The sequence below is a fragment of the Anopheles coluzzii genome, chromosome 3 (assembly GCF_943734685.1).
Source record: "Anopheles coluzzii chromosome 3, AcolN3, whole genome shotgun sequence".
NCBI classification, from domain to species: Eukaryota; Metazoa; Arthropoda; class Insecta; order Diptera; family Culicidae; genus Anopheles; species Anopheles coluzzii.
Genome location: NC_064671.1, coordinates 89,024,706 through 89,045,314, shown reverse-complemented (window position 1 = coordinate 89,045,314; position 20,609 = coordinate 89,024,706). Strand labels below are relative to the sequence as shown.

Genomic DNA, 20,609 nt, shown 5'->3' with positions numbered 1-20,609 from the left:
GTTCCACACGTAAACGAAATGACAATATGCTTATCCACGAAGCACAGCGTGTATTCCACGGTTTTAAACTACAACTTCCTGCCAACAACTTACCAGGACCGACTTTCCTCACTGCTTTTCCCGTATGATCGCCCGATCCTTTAAGCTTATCACCCACCCGGGATTGAGGCCGTAGAAAATCTGCCGCGGATCTTTGCTCTCCGTCAGCATCGCGTAGTCCGGATCGTCCTCAATCTTCGGCAACGTGTAGCCATACTTCTGCGCCAGCACCAACCGCTGCTCGCTGATTTGCTCCGGATCCGCCAGATAGCCACGGTTGCGCGCGTCGGTGTAGTACGCGACCGCGTCCTGCGGCGGCAGCATGCGGCGCGGTATCGGTACACCCTTCTCGAACCACTTCTTCGGATTGACCACCGCGTACAGGCTGTGGGGATCGTAGTAAGCGGTCCGGATCACGCCCCCATTGCGCTCGATGGCCGCAATCACCGATTCCGGCGCGTGTTGCACCTCGATGTTGATTTTGGCCTTAAAATCGTCCGCCCCTTCGTCCGTCAGCTGGACGCCGTGGTGGAGCAGGTCGGGCCGTACCTCGAACAGGCCCGTGTTGCAGATCGTCGTCAGGTCGATCGGTGCCCGATGATCAAGCCGGTCCGTGTCGATCAGCTTCTGCAGCTGATGCAGGCTGACCGGTGGGTACTCGCGCTTTAGGTGGTGCCCCTTGTAGTATGGCTCGTAGCTGAAGCGCATGTAGAATGGAGTGTTGCCCGTTTCGTAACCGAGCCGCATGTAGTTCTGGCGCTGGCCCGATCCCTTGTTGCCGGCGCCATGCTTATCGCCGCCGTGTTGGCCGCGGCCGCGCTTTACCTACAAGCAAAAGCATGCGCAGGTTGGCCGTGATGTAGTTTGTTATGGTTATGTAAAGGCACCGGTTGAGGGACGGAGTTCTCCCGGTCTTATCAACTTACGTTTTGCTTCGATTGTGGGTTGTCCCGTATATTTCCGATGGTGACGCGTGGTAGCGTCCTTAGCATCTGCAATGCCTTCTCTGTGGTGTGTTTTACGGACATTTTCACACAGAAACAAGTGAAAAATTGGCACCGAAATTCAACAACACGAGCGTTTGTTGTTTTTCCGTCACATCAGGTCGCCTAGTTTGACAGCTCGAGCAGGGTTGGCAGAATATGCAGGGAAAACACATTTTGATTTTACAAATAAAAATAAATAAAAAAACCAATGTATCATGACATTATCGCAAAAAGTAGATAATTCACGAAAGTATTCTTATTGCGTATTTAAAAAACTTTAATATTGTATTTGGTTGTAAAAACAAATAAATAATGTTTCAAAAGAATTGAGCTACCCTGTGCGAACGTTGCGCAAGCTGTCACTTGGAACAGCTGTCAGTGGGCTGCGATGGCCCTGCTTTCATAACAATAACAAAGCACCATGAAAGCTCGTGTACAAAAGAACTGCAAGATAAAAATCTATTTTTAGTGACTCAACCTTAAGAATACGGAAGCGATGTATCTTTGAGGGCGCTGTAGCCATTTCGTTTCCATTCCAGTTCCAGTCAACATGAGATTCCACATCTAGTCCGAGGAAAAACTGTGAACCTGCACCCGCCCCACCGCAAAGCAAAACAAAACCCGTCCCCCCTCCACACACACACACACACAATGGCTGCTTCCGAGCTGGTGTCCATTTACTGCGACCTGAGCGAGGAAGGCAAGCTGTCGATAGTGCACCCGGAAGGGTACGAGCCAGCCTGCGGCGTCAAACTGCGCGTCCTTGGCGAAACGCACATCCTGCTCGACGCGAACGGGGTGCTGCTGCAGGGGGTGCACCGCGCCACGGACAAAACCGTCGAGCTGCGCTGCCTCGAGCGGGACGTGACCGACTTCGACACCGAGGGCAATTGGATATTCTGCATCAAGGCGGACAGCGGCACGGTGCATCGCAGCCGGAACGGGTCGCTGGACGAGTGGACGCACCTGTTCCCCGATCGCGATGGGTTCGTGCGGGTGTGCTGCAACAACAACGGCATTCTGCTGCTCGCCAGCGACGGCCGGCTGTACGTGCAGGGCGATTTCGGAACCGTGTTCAACTGCGACCAGCTGACGGAGGTGCACGAGGTGAGGCAGGACTGCGTGCAGCAGCTGGCGGCGGGTATCGATTTCGCAATCGTGTCGCTGCAAAGACGCACCAAGGTGTACAGTTCCATCAAGAAGGATATATTGTTCGATCAGAGTGCACTGGATGAGAAAAACTTTGCCGTGTACGGCGATTGGCGCAACCTGTTCGAGCATTTCAACATTCAGCCGTATCGGCGCCGGGAGTCGTACGAAATCTCCGCCACGCTGGAGGAGCTGTCGATCTACGGCCACATGCTGCACCAGACGGGTGTCGCTAGCTTCGGCAAGGTGAACAAAGGTAAGAGAGTCTGCGCTAATGTAGCACAACGCTTATTGGGGACACAATTGCCGCCCACTACTTCTGCTCCTGGCCGCCCGGTTTGGTGGAGCTTGCCGCTGCTCCATCGGTGGTCGTTTTGAGTTTGGCCAGCTGTTCGCGCTGCTGCTTGTAGAAGTATTCCTCCTCGTGGGCCGCTTCCATCTTGCCGAACGATCCGCCGGCCTCGCGAATCGAGCCACCGCCGCCACCTCCCTTACCAGCACCGCTGCCCATTTCACCGACCTGACTCATTTTGGTTAATCTGCAAAGAGGGTTGGCAAAAAAGCGGGTACAAGGTACAGCAAACCGGGTGGGGAAAGTTTCTTACGTAACCATTTGTAGCGTTCGTTTTGCTACGGGTGTTATCTGATAAAACCAAATTCCCCCCGACGCTTACCTCAAACACGAAGGGTAGAGACGTGCGAAACGGTGCTGCAGTGCGAACATGAAGAAAAAGTTATCAAATGTGGCGTGTGTGTGTGAATCGAAACACGGAACACCCCCCTTGTCAAAGACGATGGTTTGTGTGGCTGGTTCCCGGGTTTTCACTGCTTGACAGCGTGCCGATTGCTTTCAATTGCGTTCTACTCTTGCGCGCACCGCACACGGAAGAGATGGGAGAAAAATGTGCAATATAAATGAGTTTATAAAGTTGGTTCGTTTTCTGACGAACGCGGCGATGCAGTTTGCACTTTAAAATCTTTTTTTAGTTCCACCCTTGCCTTGTGCGCGTAAATCCGATTGTGCGTGTTCGGCTGGTTTGTTTTTAACACACGCGACAGCGAAATGAATGCAGCGTGAACTTTGTTGTGGTTCATCCGGTTGATCCGAAGTAGTGTTGGGTAAATCTGATTCAGATTCATCGGAATCGGAATTAATATCGGGAATGATTCAATGAATCTGAATTTCGATTGGAATGATTCAAGAATATCAATGGTTCATGTATTTCGAAAGATTAAAGTGTTTCGAAGGATTCATAAATCTCAAAAGATTCTTATAACTCGAAGGATTAATGAATCTCAAGGGATTCATAAATCTCTAAACCAGCGGTTTTAAACCGGTGGAGAATTTCGAATAATTTGCGAGAGATTTTTTTAATCAAAAATTCACTAGATATCGGATATAATAATTTTCGACGCTAGTTTTCACGCCCCCCTCCTCCCCCCCCCCCCGCTCATTAACTTGTGAGAGGGGGATTGAAATTCTACATTATAAATAATTTCCATTATTGCTTACTAACTTACTTGTCTTTCCATCTATTTGTAGGACAACTGGGTACGGGCGATCACATAAGGCGCGATAAGATTCATCAGCTGAACGTAAACAACGTGGCGAAAATTGCCTCCGGTTGTGACTACTCCTCCGCCCTCACCATCGACGGCCAGCTGTTCTTCTGGGGCGACATGAACAAAAACCAAGCCATCAGCTGGAAGCTGGGCAATGCGGGCAACACCAGCACGCCGACCGTGTGCAACCGCTTCAAGCACGTGCTGGACGTGTGCAGTGGCAACTTTCAAACCTACGTGCTAACGAACGATCTCAAGCTGTACGATATTAAAGCTTCCTCCGAGGAGGCGTGGCTCAGCTACAAAGTGGCGGGTCCGGAGCTGCACCGAGGCCGCGTACCCGGCGAACACATTCCGTTCCTGCTGGCGAGCGACAGTTTGCTGCTGGTCAACCATCTGCCCGTCCGGCAGGATGTGCTGAAGCTGTACAGCAAAGAGCAGGCGACACTGCAAGCGCTTTTAAAGCACGTTAAAGAGATAAACGCAAAAAACGGTACGAAAACCCGCGGCACGGTAGTGCAGGGGGATGCGACCGTTTCGGCAAAGTATTACTACCGGCTGTGCACTACACTGTTTTATCTGCTGCTGCTCAGAATGCAGTCCTTCCGCACATTCCTGGTCAGTCGGGACACGAGCCGGCTGGTGTCGATCGTCCTGCACGACGAGATCTATCTGCTGTACCAACGGCTCCTGCAGTGCTTTTGCGATAACGAGTGTCTCAGCCTAATGACGGGCACGGATCGGGAGATTTTGCAAATTTACCTCGACAACGTGCAGGTGCAGATCGATCTGGCGGAGCTGCTGATCACAAACGAGGCGGAGCAAACGCTCGACGAAGCGACGGAAGCGGCCCTCCTTTCGATCAAATCCGAATGGCTGCGGTTCCTGAACGAGGAGGTGAGCGAAAAGACGGGCAACGTGACGAAGCAAACCAAAGACTTCTGGCAGCGGGAAGAGAACGCCAAGTGGTTGCCGTTGCGCGAGCCTCAGCGGCGCATCATTCTCGACTCGAGCGACGTTCCGCTCAAGCTGCTGGATGTGAACATATTCTCCTCCTCGCCGCGTTTCGTGCTGTTTAGCGACGTGTTTTGCTATCTGTCCGGCGTGCAGGTAGTGCAGTACCCGCTCAACCTGGTCTGGATCACGACGGAGGTGAGCGAATTGCACCGCAGCCGGTACAAGGAGAAGCACCGGTTCATGATCACGATCGTGACGCCGGAGGAGACGCTCCGCTGCCACACGCTCAACGTGGCCGACAAGATGCGCTGGCTGGGCGTGCTGAAGGCGCAGGTGCTGCAGTGCCTGGACAAGCAGGCGCACGACAAGCAGCCGCTGTACCGGTGCGCGAAGTACACGTACAGCGATCGGTACGAGCGGCTCGCCGGCGCACGGTACGAGGGCATGTGGATGATCGGGCAGATGGATGGCATCGGCACGCTGGCCAGTGCCGATCGGTCGTACAGTGGGGAGTTCTATCACGGCAGCATTACGGGCTACGGGTGCATGAACCGTACCGTGTTCGGAATCTCGACCATTTATGAAGGTAAGTGCACGCAATCGTGCACCCCCCAGCTGCTCGGTGTCTTTCGTACGAATAAAATCGTTTTTTGTTTGCAGGTGAATTCGTGAACGGCAAATACGACGGGTACGGGCGGATCAAAACGACAAGCAATTGCTCCACGCACTACTTCCGCTACCAGGGCTACTTCAAGGCGGACAAGTACAACGGGTTCGGGACGCTCACGACCAGCGCCTACCAGTACAACGGGGACTTTGTGAACGATCAAAAGGAGGGCTTTGGCGTGATGGAGGACAGCCTGAACGGTGTCAAGTACATTGGCATGTTTATGGGCGACAAGAAGCACGGCAACGGCATACTGGTGACGACGAACGGCACGTACTATGCGGGCTTTTTCGCCAACGACACGCTAACCCATTCGGCGGGCGGGCTGGCCATCTTCCCGAGCGGCATCTACTACAGGGGCGAGCTGACGATCGAGGGTCCGTTCGGGAAGGGCATGTTTTACTATCCCGAGCGCGAGATCGAGGCGGAACAGTTCGAGCTGGACGACTCGAACACGAAGATGGCGGGCCACACGATGACGGGCATTTTCGGCGGCACGTGGTCTGGCGTGAAGATTAGCAGCGCGACGATGGCGATGGATCAGACCTTCAACAAGGTGCCGATGTAAGTGTAGTGGTGCGGTGCAGCTTTTTGCAGTGATTTAATGCGATTTTTTGTTTGTTGTTCATTTCAGGCTGGATCTTAAAATCAACGCGGAACGGAAGTGGTCCTCGATCTTTGCCTGCTTTCACGAGACGCTGTTCGGGACGAGCGACATCGTCGCGATTCGCCGCATGGACATCAAGAAGGTGTGGAACCGGATCGCCATCTTTGTGAGCCGCGCGAAACGAAAAGAGCAGTTGAAGGCGAGCAGCTTTGCCGTCGCCTCGTCGGGCGAGCTGGACGATCGTGCTGCGGCCCTGATCTGCCAGGCCGGCTATCAGCTGCAACACGCATCGACCGTTTCGTTACGCTCGAGCCTTTCCGATTCGCGGCTCTCGCTACATAATGGGGCACAGGGCGCCTCGCCGGGCGGACCGTCGCCCCCGATCGCACCGGACGCCATATCGGTGCAAAGCTTCTCGTCCGTCGCGTCCCGTGGCGAGGAGGATGAGTTTATGCTCAACCCCTCGGGGTACGGTGGCCGCGCGCGCAACTCGTCCCCGTTTCGTGATCTCGACTTCATTCCAAACTTTTGCATTGCGGCTGTGGATCGGGACGGGCTGGAGCTGCTGCGCAACTACCTCACCGATGCGTTCCAGTGCGCTTACCATCCGCTGCACGGGCTGTTCGAGAAGCTGTCGAACTGTTTCTACTCCACGTACAGCTGCTGGAAGTACACGCCGCACTCGATCCTGTGCGAGCCGGCCATGAACGAGTGGATTTCGATCGTGAGCCGGATCTACACGCTGGTGCTGACGGTTATGTTTCCCGCCCTGCCGAAGGATTCCATCATGATTGAAGAGTAGGGAGTTACACTGGGAAAGGGAAAGTGCTGGTGAGCGAGCAATGATTAACGTTGTTTGTAATTGCATTTGTTTTTGCAGCGAGCTCGTGTCCTACCAAAGCCTGCTGTACCCAATACTCATGACGCAGGGTATATACTCGGCCCTGTTCGTGCTGTACGCGAGCAAGTGCAGCAAGAACGATGAAATCTACCGCCAGCGGATATTAATATGCATGAAAAAGACTGATGAAAATTTGATTCAGCTGCTCGACATCAATCGGTAGGAGTTTTCTAGTTCAAATGACAAAACATCCAGCAGCCATTCACTACCTTACTTGCAATCTTGCAGCAATCTAGTACCTATTATCAAGCACGAAAAGTATCAGCAAGCAATCGAAAGTTTGAACCGCTTCCGGGAGAAGTGTTGCCCGAGCGAGATGATCAAGCATATCAACGACGCGTTTACGCTGGTCGACCAGGCGTGCAAGGAGCAGGGTAAGTGCCTTCTACCGTTCGTCCTTCAATCCCCTTTGCTTTGAATGTCACATACCATTTTTGCGCTTGCACTTCCTTCCCCAGAAGTGCGGATGGATGTGGCGGCCGACAACCTGCTCGAGCTGATCATATGGCTCATCATCAAGGCGGACCTGCCGCAGCTCGGCGCCGAAATCAGCCTGCTCGAGGACCTGATGCAGAACGACTACGGCGTGAGCTACCGGAACACGCAGAACGACTACTGTCTGATCACGCTCAAGGCGTCCTATCAGCACATCATTAGCAACAACTTCTTCGTCAACAAAACGTTCGATCCGACCGGCACCGGAGCGTAGTCAGTCAGTAAGGCCGTCGTAGAAGTTTCGCATTTCAAAACCCCGTGTTCGTAGCTTTACAGTCAGGCCCAGTGCCAGTTAGAGAGGGCGTTAGAAAGTGTAGTTCTGTTCTGTTATTCCAATTTCAAAAATATATACATATATTTAATTAGCAAACGGTCCTTACCTACGGACGGTATCGTTTGAAAAAAGCAGTTTAACGGGATTTTGTGTTTTGTTCGATACTTCATTGAATTTAAATTGTAACTTAATGTTCATTTTATGCTTAGCTAATCTGGACCGGCGGGGAAAAACAACCGCTTTTCTTTGTTTACGTAAACTTTGCCTTCACGGCGCCCCGTTCCACCACTGGTCGACTGGCCGGTAATAAATTAAGCAAATTACCCCCGGCCGGCACATCAAATTATGCTTCGCTAGCTGTAACCGCGATGATAACGATAATGATGCTCTTGATAATGGGCGGCAATGACATGACGACGCTTCCGCCATCCGCCTGCTGTGCTGTTGTTGCGCGTGATGTCACGGCCAAATCTACGGCGCCGCGTGTGACGGCGCGCGCGCGCGCGCGCTCGGGCACATGTTTTTGGGACGGCTCAGTGCAACGGCGAGCCATTCCTGGCCGGTGCGTAAAAAGCGCCTCCGGCAGTGGGGGGGGGCATTATTTATGCAGGAATGTATGTTCCTGCCCCTGCTGCCCTTTGTTGGTGGAATGTGGTGTGAAATGCCCGGTACGGAAAAGGGATCGGAGCGCAAATGTGGAGCGTAAAGATGGGTGGTGCCGAGCTCGTTTGGCGTTGATTTGAAATTATGATCGAAAACCGTTTGCGATGATTAATGGCGCGAGATGGCGTTCGGCGAAATGGGTTGGAAGGAAATGGAACATCGGGGCAGTGCAGATGAATGGTCGCATCCATCGCGAGAATGCATTAGAACGGAGTGCATCAAACGGGAGGAGACGGATCGCTTTATACCATTTTTTTTCTTTCTTTATTTAAATTCTTTCCCGTGCGTCCCCGCGTCTTCCCATCTTCTAACAGCTTCCTTTCGTCAACCGTGCATTAAATAATTACGAAAATTACACATCTTCTCTGCACACACAAACACACACAGACGGAAGGCTCCAACATCAGCGACGGATGAGCATGGCCCGTGCATAATGCTACTGGTATTATCGCTGCTGACAAACGTGTTTCGCCTCATGCATCTTGGGCCCGTCTTGGGCGAAACTGGTCGGAATGGTATGGAAAGCGATACGCAAAAAAACACACAGCCTCGATCGATCGAGCTCGAAGGCCAAACACGTTCCTCGGTGTGCCCCGGCCGTTCATTGCTTGGAAACAGGAGGAAATAATAACATGCGCTAAATGGTTAATTGATTTGTGATCTGAGTGCTACGAGCCAAATCGATTTAGCCTGTAGTACCTGGAGGCCCGGGGCCAGCAGGTACAGCAGGCGGTCGAGGTTTTGACACGCCGTTGCCGCCGGGGACATCCGTCAAAATGGTTCGGTTTTTGGAGCGAGGGGGAAAGCGGCCAGCGGGATTGCATCATTGCCTTGTGGATGTTTGATCGCACGTGCTCGCCAGCTCAACGCATCATCTGGGGGTTGGGCGGGCGTTTTTTGTCTTCGTTTTGGAACGCAGCAAACACTCCGTGTGAGGTCTGGAGCGTTTGCACTAACTGAGCATTCGTGACACACCAGGCGACTCCATACAGTTCGGGACAGATCTTGTTCATTGGGGTAAATTGGTGACTAAATGAAATGAGAGGCGAATGCTAAAAAGCCTCGTAAAAAAATAAAACAACAACAACAACTAAATGAAATATTGAAAAAGGAAAAAGCGAAAAAACCAAAAGGTAAGCCAATACAGTCGGTATAATTATTAAAAATATGAATAATCACCAACGATCGATATCGATCTTCATCCCGATCTTCCTGTTTTTATTATAGTGTTGTAGTTTTCCAGATGCTGACGGATTAATCTAATCTTTTTTCTCATTCATGGTGAATCATAAGTAAGTTTTCACTATGACGTTTTTAACAATACTTTCTATGTTTGAAAATTTTATTTATTTTCAAAATTCTGTGTTATTTTATCTATAAGTTCCAACATTTTTTGAAGATTTTCCTTACTTTCCGTTCCATTTTTTCTCCTTTCTTTTTTTCATTATCTATACTAATTTCCTCATTTCTATTGCACTGATTTCATTGTAATGTATTTCATCACACTCAACCAGCAGTCTGAGAAGTCATGTTCAGCAATAATTTACTATGCGTTATTATTGTTTTTATTATTATTATTATTATTATTATTATTATTATTATTATTATTATTATTATTATTATTATTATTATTATTATTATTATTATTATTATTATTATTATTATTTTTATTATTATTATTATTACTATTACTATTATTATTATTATTGTTACTATTATTATTATTATTATTATTATTATTTTTATTATTAATATTATTTTTATTGTTATTAATATTATTATTATTATTATTATTTTACTGTTTATTTTTTCACTCGACCATATAAGTTCCGGTGAATGATCTTTATACATATATACATAAATAATTTACACAAATGAAACAATTACGAGATAGGCCAGGACCGCCTTGAGTACAACTGGTCTTTGAAGGATTGTAAGTGAGATGTTGAAGTCAAACAGCGACTGAACCTCATTAAACGACCTACACATGGAAGTAAGCGGTCATCTGATCCACTCCTTTGATAATTGTTTGTAGGTATATAAACATAACACTATTGACCTAAAGAAAATGTTATACATAACCTCTTGATTCCAATAAGAAACGGCTTCTAACAAGAAAGTAATATGATGCCTGAAACAATCAAGACTCCTAAACTAAGGACAACATTTTTCTAATAGGGTTTTAGCCCAATAATTTTTGGAAGCGTCTCAAATTTTTCAGCTTTGTTTTTGGATCATTAGTACTGATTTTCAATGGGCTATGTCGTAAACGCTCTATACACCATGAGACAAATCCAAAACAATACGAAAACAATTTTACGAACAAACGAAAGTAATTTAAATTTTCGTGGGCATAATTGATCTACACAATTGACTGGGTAGGATCTAGATGAGGAATAGTTCAAGTCCGGGGTTGTAGCATCAGGCGACCTTACCATTACACCAACGAGCCACATGGGTATGGTTGCGCTAAAAGAAGATAAAATTAGGAGGGCACTTACTCAATTTTGTAATCCAGGAGCTTATCTTTCGTCGTTGAATAATAATAAAAAAAAATCAATTCTATTTAATTTATTATATCAGATTACATTTTTAACGACATTTTAGTATAAAAAGGATCAGTTTTTGTTCAAATCGTTTAATTATTTCTCGTTTTTATACCACAAGAACTTTTTCTTGTTTTCAAAAACATGCGGAAATGATTTAAAGCAGTCAAAGAACATAAAACGCATCGTAAAAAAAGAAAGCTTCAAGCAGTGGAATCGAAACGAAACCGATTGGAGAATGAGACGGCTGCTCACCTGTCAATAGTAATTGCAATTTTCTCATCAAACCCCCGGTGCCTGGAAGTTGCAAAGTTCACCCGCCCCAAGGGCTAAACGGACCCCTCCGTCCGTACAAACAGAATCCGAGGAACCCTTCACCCCTCGCTCTCTTTCCTGTTTCCTTTCTTTGCAGCAATCCCCCCTTCCCCCCTCGTTAACGATGGCGTTAGGGCAAAATGCGTGTCCCGATCGTCGAATGCCGAAGCATGCTGCACGAACGCGGTTTTATCAACCGCATTGTTGGGAGCTGTTTTTGTTTGTTTGTCGTTAGCGCGGACGCGTTTGGAATGCGTTTGATGAAGTAATTAAGGCACCGGTAAACGATTAAATTTCCATCCACTTGGTTTTGTACTTGGGGCGAAAAAGTGCCCGAATGTGGGGAATGCAGCGGTTTCTGCATTGTGCCGAAATGTTTCGAAAATGTCACAAAACTGGCAGCGTCCGACGGGAACCATCGGTACTGTCCTACTGGGTACAAATCACGACGGCAAACAGGGTTGCGATCAACAACAGAAAGACGAACGATGAACGGCACTGGGGGCTGCGGGGTGGTTTAATTAATTCCACACGTTCGCGAAATAATTGACCGCCCGGGCAAAACGGCCCGCTGGGAGAAGCTTTTCCACCATCTGCCATGCTGCCGGGTTTGGTAACCACCAGAAGCCCGAAGCTTCATCATCATTCGCATCCTGTAAGTGCGCTGGAATACCAATAAATTAGCTCCGTACCGGTGGGACGGGACGGGATGGGGGCAGCATAATTCGCATTCTGACACGTACGCGCGCACATCTTATTGTACGTTTTTGGGGTGGAACGATCGCGAAAAGGGCCCTTAAAAGGGCACTGTGCAGCACGGGGGGAAGTGAAACGGTTCGGGCCGATGCAACCCTCAACCCGACTTCGGTCAACGAACAGCAGCCATCACTGCCATCAGGGGTTGAAGGGACTGCCGTTGCGATGCGCACCATAAATCATCGATCGAGCCTGTTTGCTAACGATCACCGATCATGCGCTCCTCTTCGCCGGAATGCTTTTGCTCGAAAGCTTGGAGGAAGCAATGGAAGGAAAAGGCATTAGTCAAGCAAAACGTCGGAATTTCGCGTAAAGTATTTGTCAAACAAGCGAACGCAAAGCACACGCCCAAACGGTATGCTGCATGGTGGTGTAACATATTTCGCGAGACTCCCGAATAAGCAACATTCCACACCACTGTGCGCTAGATAATTGAGCAATTTAAAGGATCATCACACACCATTTCGGGGCCATTTGGTGAAGGTGAAGAAGCCCCGAGTGGAGCGGAAAACACACAATGGATTAGGGGCATGATTTATGCGCTAAACGGTGAGAGCAATGTGTACAAAAGCGATGCTGCCTGCCCCTAAACCCGAGCTGACGGGATAAGGTCATTATCATTTCATCTCTTCTCATCTAAGGCTCGGCTCGGGAAAGGACTAACTCAGCTCGGTTTCTTTATTTCAGCGTAAACTCTTTTTGTGTCTGAGTGTGTTGTGTCCGTGTTCTTCCTTCTTCCGTTTTGACGTGCCCGCTTCGGCGCTTGTTGTGGCTCGGGACCGCAGCGTTTCATCGCCGCAGCGTTTGTTTGTTCCGCTTTTCCACATCGCTTTAAAAACGTGTGTTTTGCCAGCCGTCTCAACTCCTTCGCGGGGTTTTTGACCATCTTTTAATTCATCATTTGGCAAAAAGTTTCTCACTGGTCAAAGGATTTGTTTAGAAACACACACACACACACACCGACTGCAATGTGGGACCTGTCCTTACCTCGTACATCGGCAAAGTGGGATTCTTGGCCTCGTTCCCTTCCAGCTGGCCGCCTCTCTAGATCAATCGATCCGCTCGCCGAATCCCAGCAGCTTCCCATACGGACAACGCTTTGTTTGGTTCGCAATTTCTTCTACCGTTCGGGGCATATCGGTTCACCACAGCCCACAGCGAGAGCGGAGATTTAAGATTCTCGGCACTGGCACTGTATTTGTATTCCTTGCGGGTCGTCTACTGGCCTGGTGGAATGGTGGAGGGGAGGGGAGGGGGGGGGAGAGATCGGGGGAAGGAGTCGGCGTGTTTTTGCCAGTTCTGTTTTGCTTCCCGATTCAGAACGAATCGGCTGCGGCTTTTTTCCTCTGCTCTCTCGCGGGCTTCGTTCCCATCGGTTGCGGTGCGGTGTTCCATAATGAGGAAGCAAAAACGGTCACGTTTTCCACAAGGGAAGGGGTGCGTGGAGGAAGAGAGGGAAATGGTCACAGGAAGTGGCCGGCGTGTGTGTGTGTGTGTGTGTTTGTATGCGTGTTTACTGTTGTTGGTCGTGAGAAAAAAAATACGTTCGGCTATCCAGTAGCAGGAGCGAGATTGAATGAACTGTGTTTTTTTATTCATTACTGCGAAGTCCTTTAAAGAGGCGAATGATGTATATGCTTTGCAAAAATATTAATTTTTCAACTTAATTTAGATATTTAGGTTTAGATATTATTTTTTACAAAAAGATATAGGAAAGAAGGAAGTTTTTATATAATTTAACAACATTTTGGAATATCTCCTAGGATTAGTTTGTTTGCCTTCAATTTTTACAATCTTTTTTGAACATTCTCTTTAAAGCTTTGAAGTCAACGTTTGAGTTACTACTTTCATTCGCAACATGCATGAAAGTAATGGAACTCTTCATTAATTGTTTTTAATTTTGGACAGCCGAAGTAAATTGTGATTAATTGCATAAATATATGTTTTTAGGCAGTGATGATAACTAAAAAAAACGATATTGAGACATATAACAACACATGAGCGCCGGTACCAGCCGGTGACTGTACCAACAGCGGGCCGGTCTGGTGGTACAGTCGTCAACTCGTGCGATGTAACAACATGCTCGTCATGGGTTCAAGTCCCGAATAGACCGTGCCCCCATACGTAGGACTGACTATCCTGCTATGGTAGCAATAAGCCACTGAAAGCCAAGCGCACTTCACTAGTGGGTACAGGCAGGCCTTGACCGACAACGGTTGTTGTCCCAAAGAAGAAGAACAACAGATGAGACAAATGTCTTGATGGGCTGTATTCTATGCATCTAAGTGAAAAACAGCACCCAAAGCCCGTTGTTTTAAATACTTTCGTTCGGTCGGTATAGGAGGACTCCTTCACTCAGAATTGGGTGTTGTGGAACATGAAACAAGTTAAAAACTAAAAAGGTGTGGTGTGAGTGTGCATTTGAAGATTATGGACGAAATCTTGAGGCTGTCCGTTATTTGAATCACCAGTAATTAGTAATTTGAAACATAAACTCGAAACGGTTCCAAATATGAATCAACATATCGTTATAATTTTATGATTTTCCGCAATGTTTTTAATGCAATGATTGCAAATCTTTTTTTTTTAATTTACGAGGTTTGCTTTTGTTAAGTGAGTTATACTGAGGTTTGATCGATTAGCATTGAATTAGTAAGATAACATTGAATGCCAAAAGGATTAAAATTGAATTAGCAATAAAATATTAAATGTCAAACAAATCTATTTAGTACTTTAGACGCTGAAGAAGCACAATTTACTTATAGCTAACCGCAGAGTAAACAATCAATGGATGAATCAAAGCAATTATATTATAAAGCAACAGTTTACTAAGTAGAAAGCACTTGTGTATGAAAAATCATGAATTAAAAACAGTTATCTCTATCTTCAACGATTATCCCTTCATGTACAACGCCTAAAAGAATGCATAGATTGCATGTGCAGGGAAATAATATAAACAGTATAACAATTATAGCTATTGAAATTGGGTTATGCTTTCCCTTACCACTGCCCTTCGTCCTTCGCCGGAACCTTCCCAAGCAGTGCGCCAGTGAGTCGCGGTGCACCACATAATTTTGCGTAATATGTTTATTGATTACTAATTAGATAATGGTATACATTTACCCATGAGCTGACCGTTTTCGCCGTCTACCTTTCCCGGAGCGTCTTTTGTTATTGTTTTCCAGCTTTCCAAGCCACCGCTCCAAGGTGGAAGGCGCACTCCACAAAAACCGCACCGGAATAATAACAAACCGGTGGCGATGGGTCCGGGTCCCTCTCTTGCTTCGGGGAATCGGGTTCGGGCATGTTTCGAGGCTGCTAAAAAGGAACCAACGCCCGAATATGGCGCTGCGAGGCTACTGCTCGATCATAACGATCAGTTAACGGACGAAGGGATGCACAGGCACGCACAGATGGACGGGAATTCCTTTGCCGGGGCTACGGGCTGGTGCAACGGATAGTGCCCGGGAGCCCGAACTGCGGGGAATTCGATCAATGTCATAAACACGGGCCTCTACTTTGTTGCACGTCAGGAACACCGCCAATTTCAGACGATTCAGAGTTCCGTTTTTTTTTAACGCTGGCGGTAAGTACTGCTGGTGCGTAATGACCATTTTTCACAGTGTGAACATGCTGTTGGCAATTTTGGCGGACCGGCAACGCTCCGTCACCCTTTTTCAGAGACATACTTGTCGCCTTGCTTTTGATGTGCAGAAGCTGCTTTCGCTCGTTCTTTTTTGGGAAGATTTTTCTCTTTTGTTTTTTGAAATAAAACTACTGAAGCAATAAAAATGAAAGCACAACTTTACGACCCACAAATGTTTACGAGCACATCGTTGGTCAACAAGTGAAATGGCATATAAAACCAATGCAAATTAGATTCACCATTGCTGGGGAGGATGAGGTGTGGGTGCTCTTGTTGTTGGGGTGCGATGTAGTTAGGATTATCCGAATCATGATGTGCGCCGTCTTTTACTTTCATTTCGAGTGTAAGGAGATGGAGCCGAGAATTGGTTCGTAGTAGCAGTAGTAGTAGTAGTAGTAGTAGCAGTGTCGGTCGGTCGCGCCGACTGGTAGAACGACTGGTACGCAATGCAATGGTAAAATAAATCAAGTGGTGTCACGTGGCGTTTGGCACGTAGGGCCGTAGTCGGAACCGGCACACATGAAGTGTAGCGGGAACGCGTGCGTTTGCGTTCGAGACTTCGGTGGTAATGTTTGCAATGTGGTACAATGTAATCTATTGGCTATGTAGTGCGGCGCAAGTAGAGTGATGGAGAGCCATTTCCTTTGGCGCGGTTTGTCATCGCTTTCGGAGGAAAAGGAATTACGATCCTGCTTGTTGTGAAAATAGTGCCAGACTTCCTGCTAAGAGTGCAGACAGATTCTTTCTAATAGATGTTTATTGTGTTGATTGTTTTTGGGAATTTTAGGGTTATGAATTTATCTTTATTATTCTCCATTACACGAAGAGCAGGGAGATTATGATTTTACTCAGGAAGAATTCATAAAATCAACTCTTTGAGCCTTGAGTCTTTTGATCGATCATAATGAGCTAATTCAGCGTAGTAAAACAAAGCACGAAAGTTTCACTTTCAATCACGGAAATCACTTTCGAATGAGCACATAATTATTCACCGCCTCCAAGATATTTTTCAACAGCTGTCAAACGTTGTACTTGTTTCATTATGAATTTTCATTTTTTACACATGATTTTCAACACATCACAAATAACTGTCGAACTCAACGCAGCATGACATGTGTTGAAAATCAAGCGGAAGAAATTTAAAATTATGATGACAGAAATGAAATATCAGATTGATGTGTATCCACTTCTTGCACGCGGTGAATAACAACATTTACATTGGAAGCTGACTTGGAAACACGTGTAATATTTATTTTTATTATGAAACGTAAACGAAAAGAAAATAACAAAACGAGGGAAAAAAGCTGGAAAAAGTAAATAGAGTGAAAATAGAAAAAAAACAACAGATAATAGTAGTAACATACAAGGTGAAAGAATACAACAGAAAAATGGAAAAACAAGACTAGACAAACAAACCAAAAAAATGAAAGAAAGGAAAACAGAATGCAAATAAAGAAGGCGATCAGAAAATCTAGCAAAAAATAAAAAATAAAATAGTAACGATTTGAGTAAATATGCTACAAAACATAAAAATAAGACCGAAAAAAAAGATGAAAAAAGATAAAAATAAACAATAAATGTGTTTGTTATCATTAAATTGATCCGTTCTTTCTCGTTCTGTTCTGTTTTATAACGTTTATTTGATATTTATTGTGTACATAGTCCGCTGGAAAATCGCTTAACTAGGGCTTAGTTTAAGAAAGACAAATATCGGTCGTTACAAAGACACGTATTAAGGCAGAACAAAATTTAAAAACAAACGCGTTCCCTAAATGCGGTTACGTTTGTATTAAACTCAAAGTGCTCATACCGGTCCTTACATGTTCTAGACAACATATCAATGTTTATTTTTATAAAAATCGCAAGAATTCTATTTCAAATAACTTTAACACTCCTATTCCTAGCGAATTAGGTTCTTAAAGCAGCACATTAAACCCGCGTTTCGTTCGGTTCGTGTGGTGCACCAAAGCTCTGGGGTGATTGAGATACCACCACACATACTTTAAGCGACGGGTCAGAGCAATCGCAAGAATATCACAATCCCCTCCTCCCCCTCCACCAAACCCCCCAACCACCCCAAACTCACACTCAGGGAACAGAATCATACCGCAGAACGGCACATTTTTAGTGCAAAGTGTCATGCTGCTAGACATGGTTCCCGTCGCGTCTGAATCCACACGCCGCGCAGATGAATGTGCCATCAATGCAGATAACAATAAAACTTTCCCTCTCTCAGACACGCTCATACGCACACACACACACACACACACACACGCACAACATCACACACGTCTTGTTCCTTTGAGGAGCATTTCCGGTCGGGGAAATAAAACCCGGCAAGGGTCGCTCTATTGCCGACGGAGGGAAGGAGAAAGTTGTTTCCTAGCCTTCCTTGCCCGAAAGGAAAAGTTCATCGTCGCAGTAATGCGTCCTTGCGCGCTGTCGCAACCCGGGCGGTGGAGCCCCATCGGTCATATCCGCCTCGTATATAAGCGGCGTATATGGCCAGCTTCCGGCGCTGTCTGTGTTCCTGCGCGTTCGGCAAGGGACGCCTGGGAATGGTTAATCATCGGGCACTGGTGCCATTTGACCGACGTTGGGATCATCCCGTTGTGCTGTGTGCACCGGCGATGACCTTCCAGGCCAGCGGGATTTTATGGTGGCACGGTGATAAATGCAGAAGAAGGGAGGGAGAGTTCGTCTGACAGAACATCGCGCGGAAACATAAACTTTCTTACTATTCCCTCAATCAGGGTTAAATATGGTGGGGAGGTGCATTGTCTGTGGTTCCGGGGATGCAATTTGACAAATTATTGAATGCAAGGATTAGCAATAAGTCTGCTCAGACTGAAGCTTTGCTAAATGATTCTCCCATAGCTCGCTGCTTTGGCGCAAATAAACGCTCAGTTTGAGCATATTGGATGTTTCCAATTGATTTCGAAATTTCCGCCACAACTTCTTCGCACGCTCAACTTCATGTGACCCCTAGCAAATGCATTCTTCTTACCACAACGGTCAGATTGGTCGGTCTTGCGTGTGTGTGTGTGTGTGTGTGTGTGTCGGCCTCTTCAAATCATACGTCGAAGCTGGGGCCGGCCAATATCTTGGACCCGAAAGCCGAACGGACGCAAACTGATCGAGTTAGATCGATTCTCACGATGGTTGGATCGTCTGGTGGGATGCTGCGTCGCGCTCTCTCTCTCTCTCTCTCTCTCTCTGAAGCTTGTTTATGTTCATTTTGGACTCTTCACATCCCTTAGGACCTGTCGGTAAGATGGGAACTGAATTTCGAAATGAGCTGTATAATGATTTTGTAATGAATCCATTTTTTTGCTGTTCTTCTTCCCTTTCGTGCGCAGGTCTCTTACTCGTCCATGATGAAGGTACATCAGGCCCATGAGGCAACTGATCGGCGATGTTCGATTGACGGATTGACTGACGAACTTCTTCCTGTGGCTCCAAGATTGAGGAAAGACCGGGAAGAGTACAAAACCCCTTCAAACAGGGCACGTTTCGATGGGAACTGTGTGCGTTTTTCGAATTTGTGAAATCGAATTCCCTAAAAGAAATACACAAAGATACCTCCATGATGCATTGCATTATTTCGCACATTCCGTCGAGATATTATACAATATCGTAGCTTCCACCGTTGTCCTTCATAATGCTCGCGATCGTGCACGAGAAGTTCATTAAACCTTTTGCTTATGCTTCCATTGCCGCACGGAAGTGATTTTGCGCAGGAAGGAAGTGGCAGAACCGCCGTGGCATTGATCACAGCGACAGCGCCAACAAGAGAGATAGAGATACCGGTACTCTCATCGGCACCATCAATCATCAGCTTGCAAACCAGCTCGCCTGTTTGGCCATCTCCAGGGTTGTCTCCAGGTGAGGTACCACGCAATAAAAGCCGCCCTTAGGCGAAGAGACTCCACGTCACTGGACGACGAAGCAGAGGCGACACCATTGCCTCAGCCCGTGCAGCGTTAAACGGTGCAATTTTGCATGCAAATTGTCCCCACACAGCCAGCCAGCTAGAGCGGTCTGGAGAGGAAAGCTAGAAAAAGGGGGTTATTTACAAACACACAGACACACACACATGGCGCTCCACATAATCCTAGCTGCCTAGGCCAACCGGGAGGCAATCAATTTACAATTTTATTGGATTATGAGGCCCGGCTTTTTACCATTCGAAACGAATAGTGATACGCGAGATACCTGTACCTGCAGGGGGAAGCCCTGTGCTTGCAAATTGGTTATGACACTATCGGAAGGGTCTGTAGTGTACCTATAGTTTCGGAAATTTAGAACCGCCTGATTACGGGTGTTTGGATGATTTCAGCCTTCGAACTGATACGCCAACCCCACGCTGCTGAAGGTCATTGGCCGTGTGGTGTTCGATCGATCCCGCTGGCCATTGCACGCTCGGCTGAGGGGTTGATGTTGGTGTCGTACTTCCCGCACTTCCCGCCCAGCCAGACAGAGCGTGAGGAAAACCCGACACCGGCAACATAGATAAATAACTGCTGCTGGGTAGCATTTTCCTGCGAATCGTCAAATTTTATGGCCAAAGCTGTGCGCTTTAATGGTGGTAGTAGTTTTCAGCTTTTGTTTCTTCCTCCCCCCCCCCCCCCCCCCCTTTAATGGCTGTATCGAATCGGGGGGTTTGTCGAGCAGTGAGGGTAAGGACGTGTAAGGAAAGTAAATGATTTATTGTATGATTTTTCAAAAAATGTATCTATTATTTTAAAAGTTATCTGAACTATGTAGCAGCATGATTATCCATGCCTTTTTTTGAAGTTTTTCACCGTTCTGCTTGGAAATTGATTGTATGGTATAGGTCAGCAAAGTATGATTCTTTTGCTTTTTCTTTTGTTTCTTGAATAGTTTCTTCACTATTTTGAATTATGTTTGATGTGTCGTATATTAAATTTCAAAATTTTAATATTTTTATTATTTTTATTATTATTATTATTATTATTATTATTGTATTATTGTTATTATTATTATGATTATTATTTATATTATTATTATTATTATTATGATTA

General features: G+C 46.8%; 3 protein-coding genes across 3 annotated transcripts; 1 reads left to right on the top strand and 2 right to left on the bottom strand.

Moving 5' to 3' along the window:
- Window positions 1–27: 27 nt before the first annotated feature.
- LOC120957604 (39S ribosomal protein L15, mitochondrial) lies at window positions 28–1,166 on the bottom strand. The gene is made up of 2 exons (XM_040379892.2): window positions 966–1,166; window positions 28–864 (listed from the first exon to the last, which is right to left on the bottom strand). Exons 1-2 carry the CDS (start codon window positions 1,065–1,067, stop codon window positions 109–111), a joined length of 858 nt encoding a protein of 285 aa, XP_040235826.2. The 5' UTR covers window positions 1,068–1,166; the 3' UTR covers window positions 28–108.
- A 185-nt stretch (window positions 1,167–1,351) lies between these two features.
- Window positions 1,352–7,772, top strand: LOC120956593 (alsin homolog). The gene is made up of 7 exons (XM_040378203.2): window positions 1,352–2,430; window positions 3,718–5,280; window positions 5,355–5,925; window positions 5,996–6,766; window positions 6,849–7,028; window positions 7,098–7,243; window positions 7,328–7,772. Exons 1-7 carry the CDS (start codon window positions 1,677–1,679, stop codon window positions 7,576–7,578), a joined length of 4,236 nt encoding a protein of 1,411 aa, XP_040234137.2. The 5' UTR covers window positions 1,352–1,676; the 3' UTR covers window positions 7,579–7,772.
- On the bottom strand, window positions 2,424–3,097 carry LOC120956594 (ATPase inhibitor A, mitochondrial). The gene is made up of 2 exons (XM_040378204.2): window positions 2,849–3,097; window positions 2,424–2,713 (listed from the first exon to the last, which is right to left on the bottom strand). Exons 1-2 carry the CDS (start codon window positions 2,896–2,898, stop codon window positions 2,488–2,490), a joined length of 276 nt encoding a protein of 91 aa, XP_040234138.2. The 5' UTR covers window positions 2,899–3,097; the 3' UTR covers window positions 2,424–2,487.
- Window positions 7,773–20,609: the final 12,837 nt, after the last annotated feature.

Coding starts and splice junctions, on each gene's coding strand:
- LOC120957604 (XM_040379892.2), bottom strand. CDS start 1,067: ATGTCCGTAAAACACACCACAGAGAAGGCATTGCAGATGCTAAGGACG. Junction 865..965: donor ACCCACAATCGAAGCAAAAC/GTAAGTTGATAA, acceptor TTTTGCTTGTAG/GTAAAGCGCGGCCGCGGCCA.
- LOC120956593 (XM_040378203.2), top strand. CDS start 1,677: ATGGCTGCTTCCGAGCTGGTGTCCATTTACTGCGACCTGAGCGAGGAA. Junction 6,767..6,848: donor GATTCCATCATGATTGAAGA/GTAGGGAGTTAC, acceptor TTGTTTTTGCAG/CGAGCTCGTGTCCTACCAAA. Junction 7,029..7,097: donor CAGCTGCTCGACATCAATCG/GTAGGAGTTTTC, acceptor GCAATCTTGCAG/CAATCTAGTACCTATTATCA.
- LOC120956594 (XM_040378204.2), bottom strand. CDS start 2,898: ATGTTCGCACTGCAGCACCGTTTCGCACGTCTCTACCCTTCGTGTTTG. Junction 2,714..2,848: donor CTCTACCCTTCGTGTTTGAG/GTAAGCGTCGGG, acceptor CCCTCTTTGCAG/ATTAACCAAAATGAGTCAGG.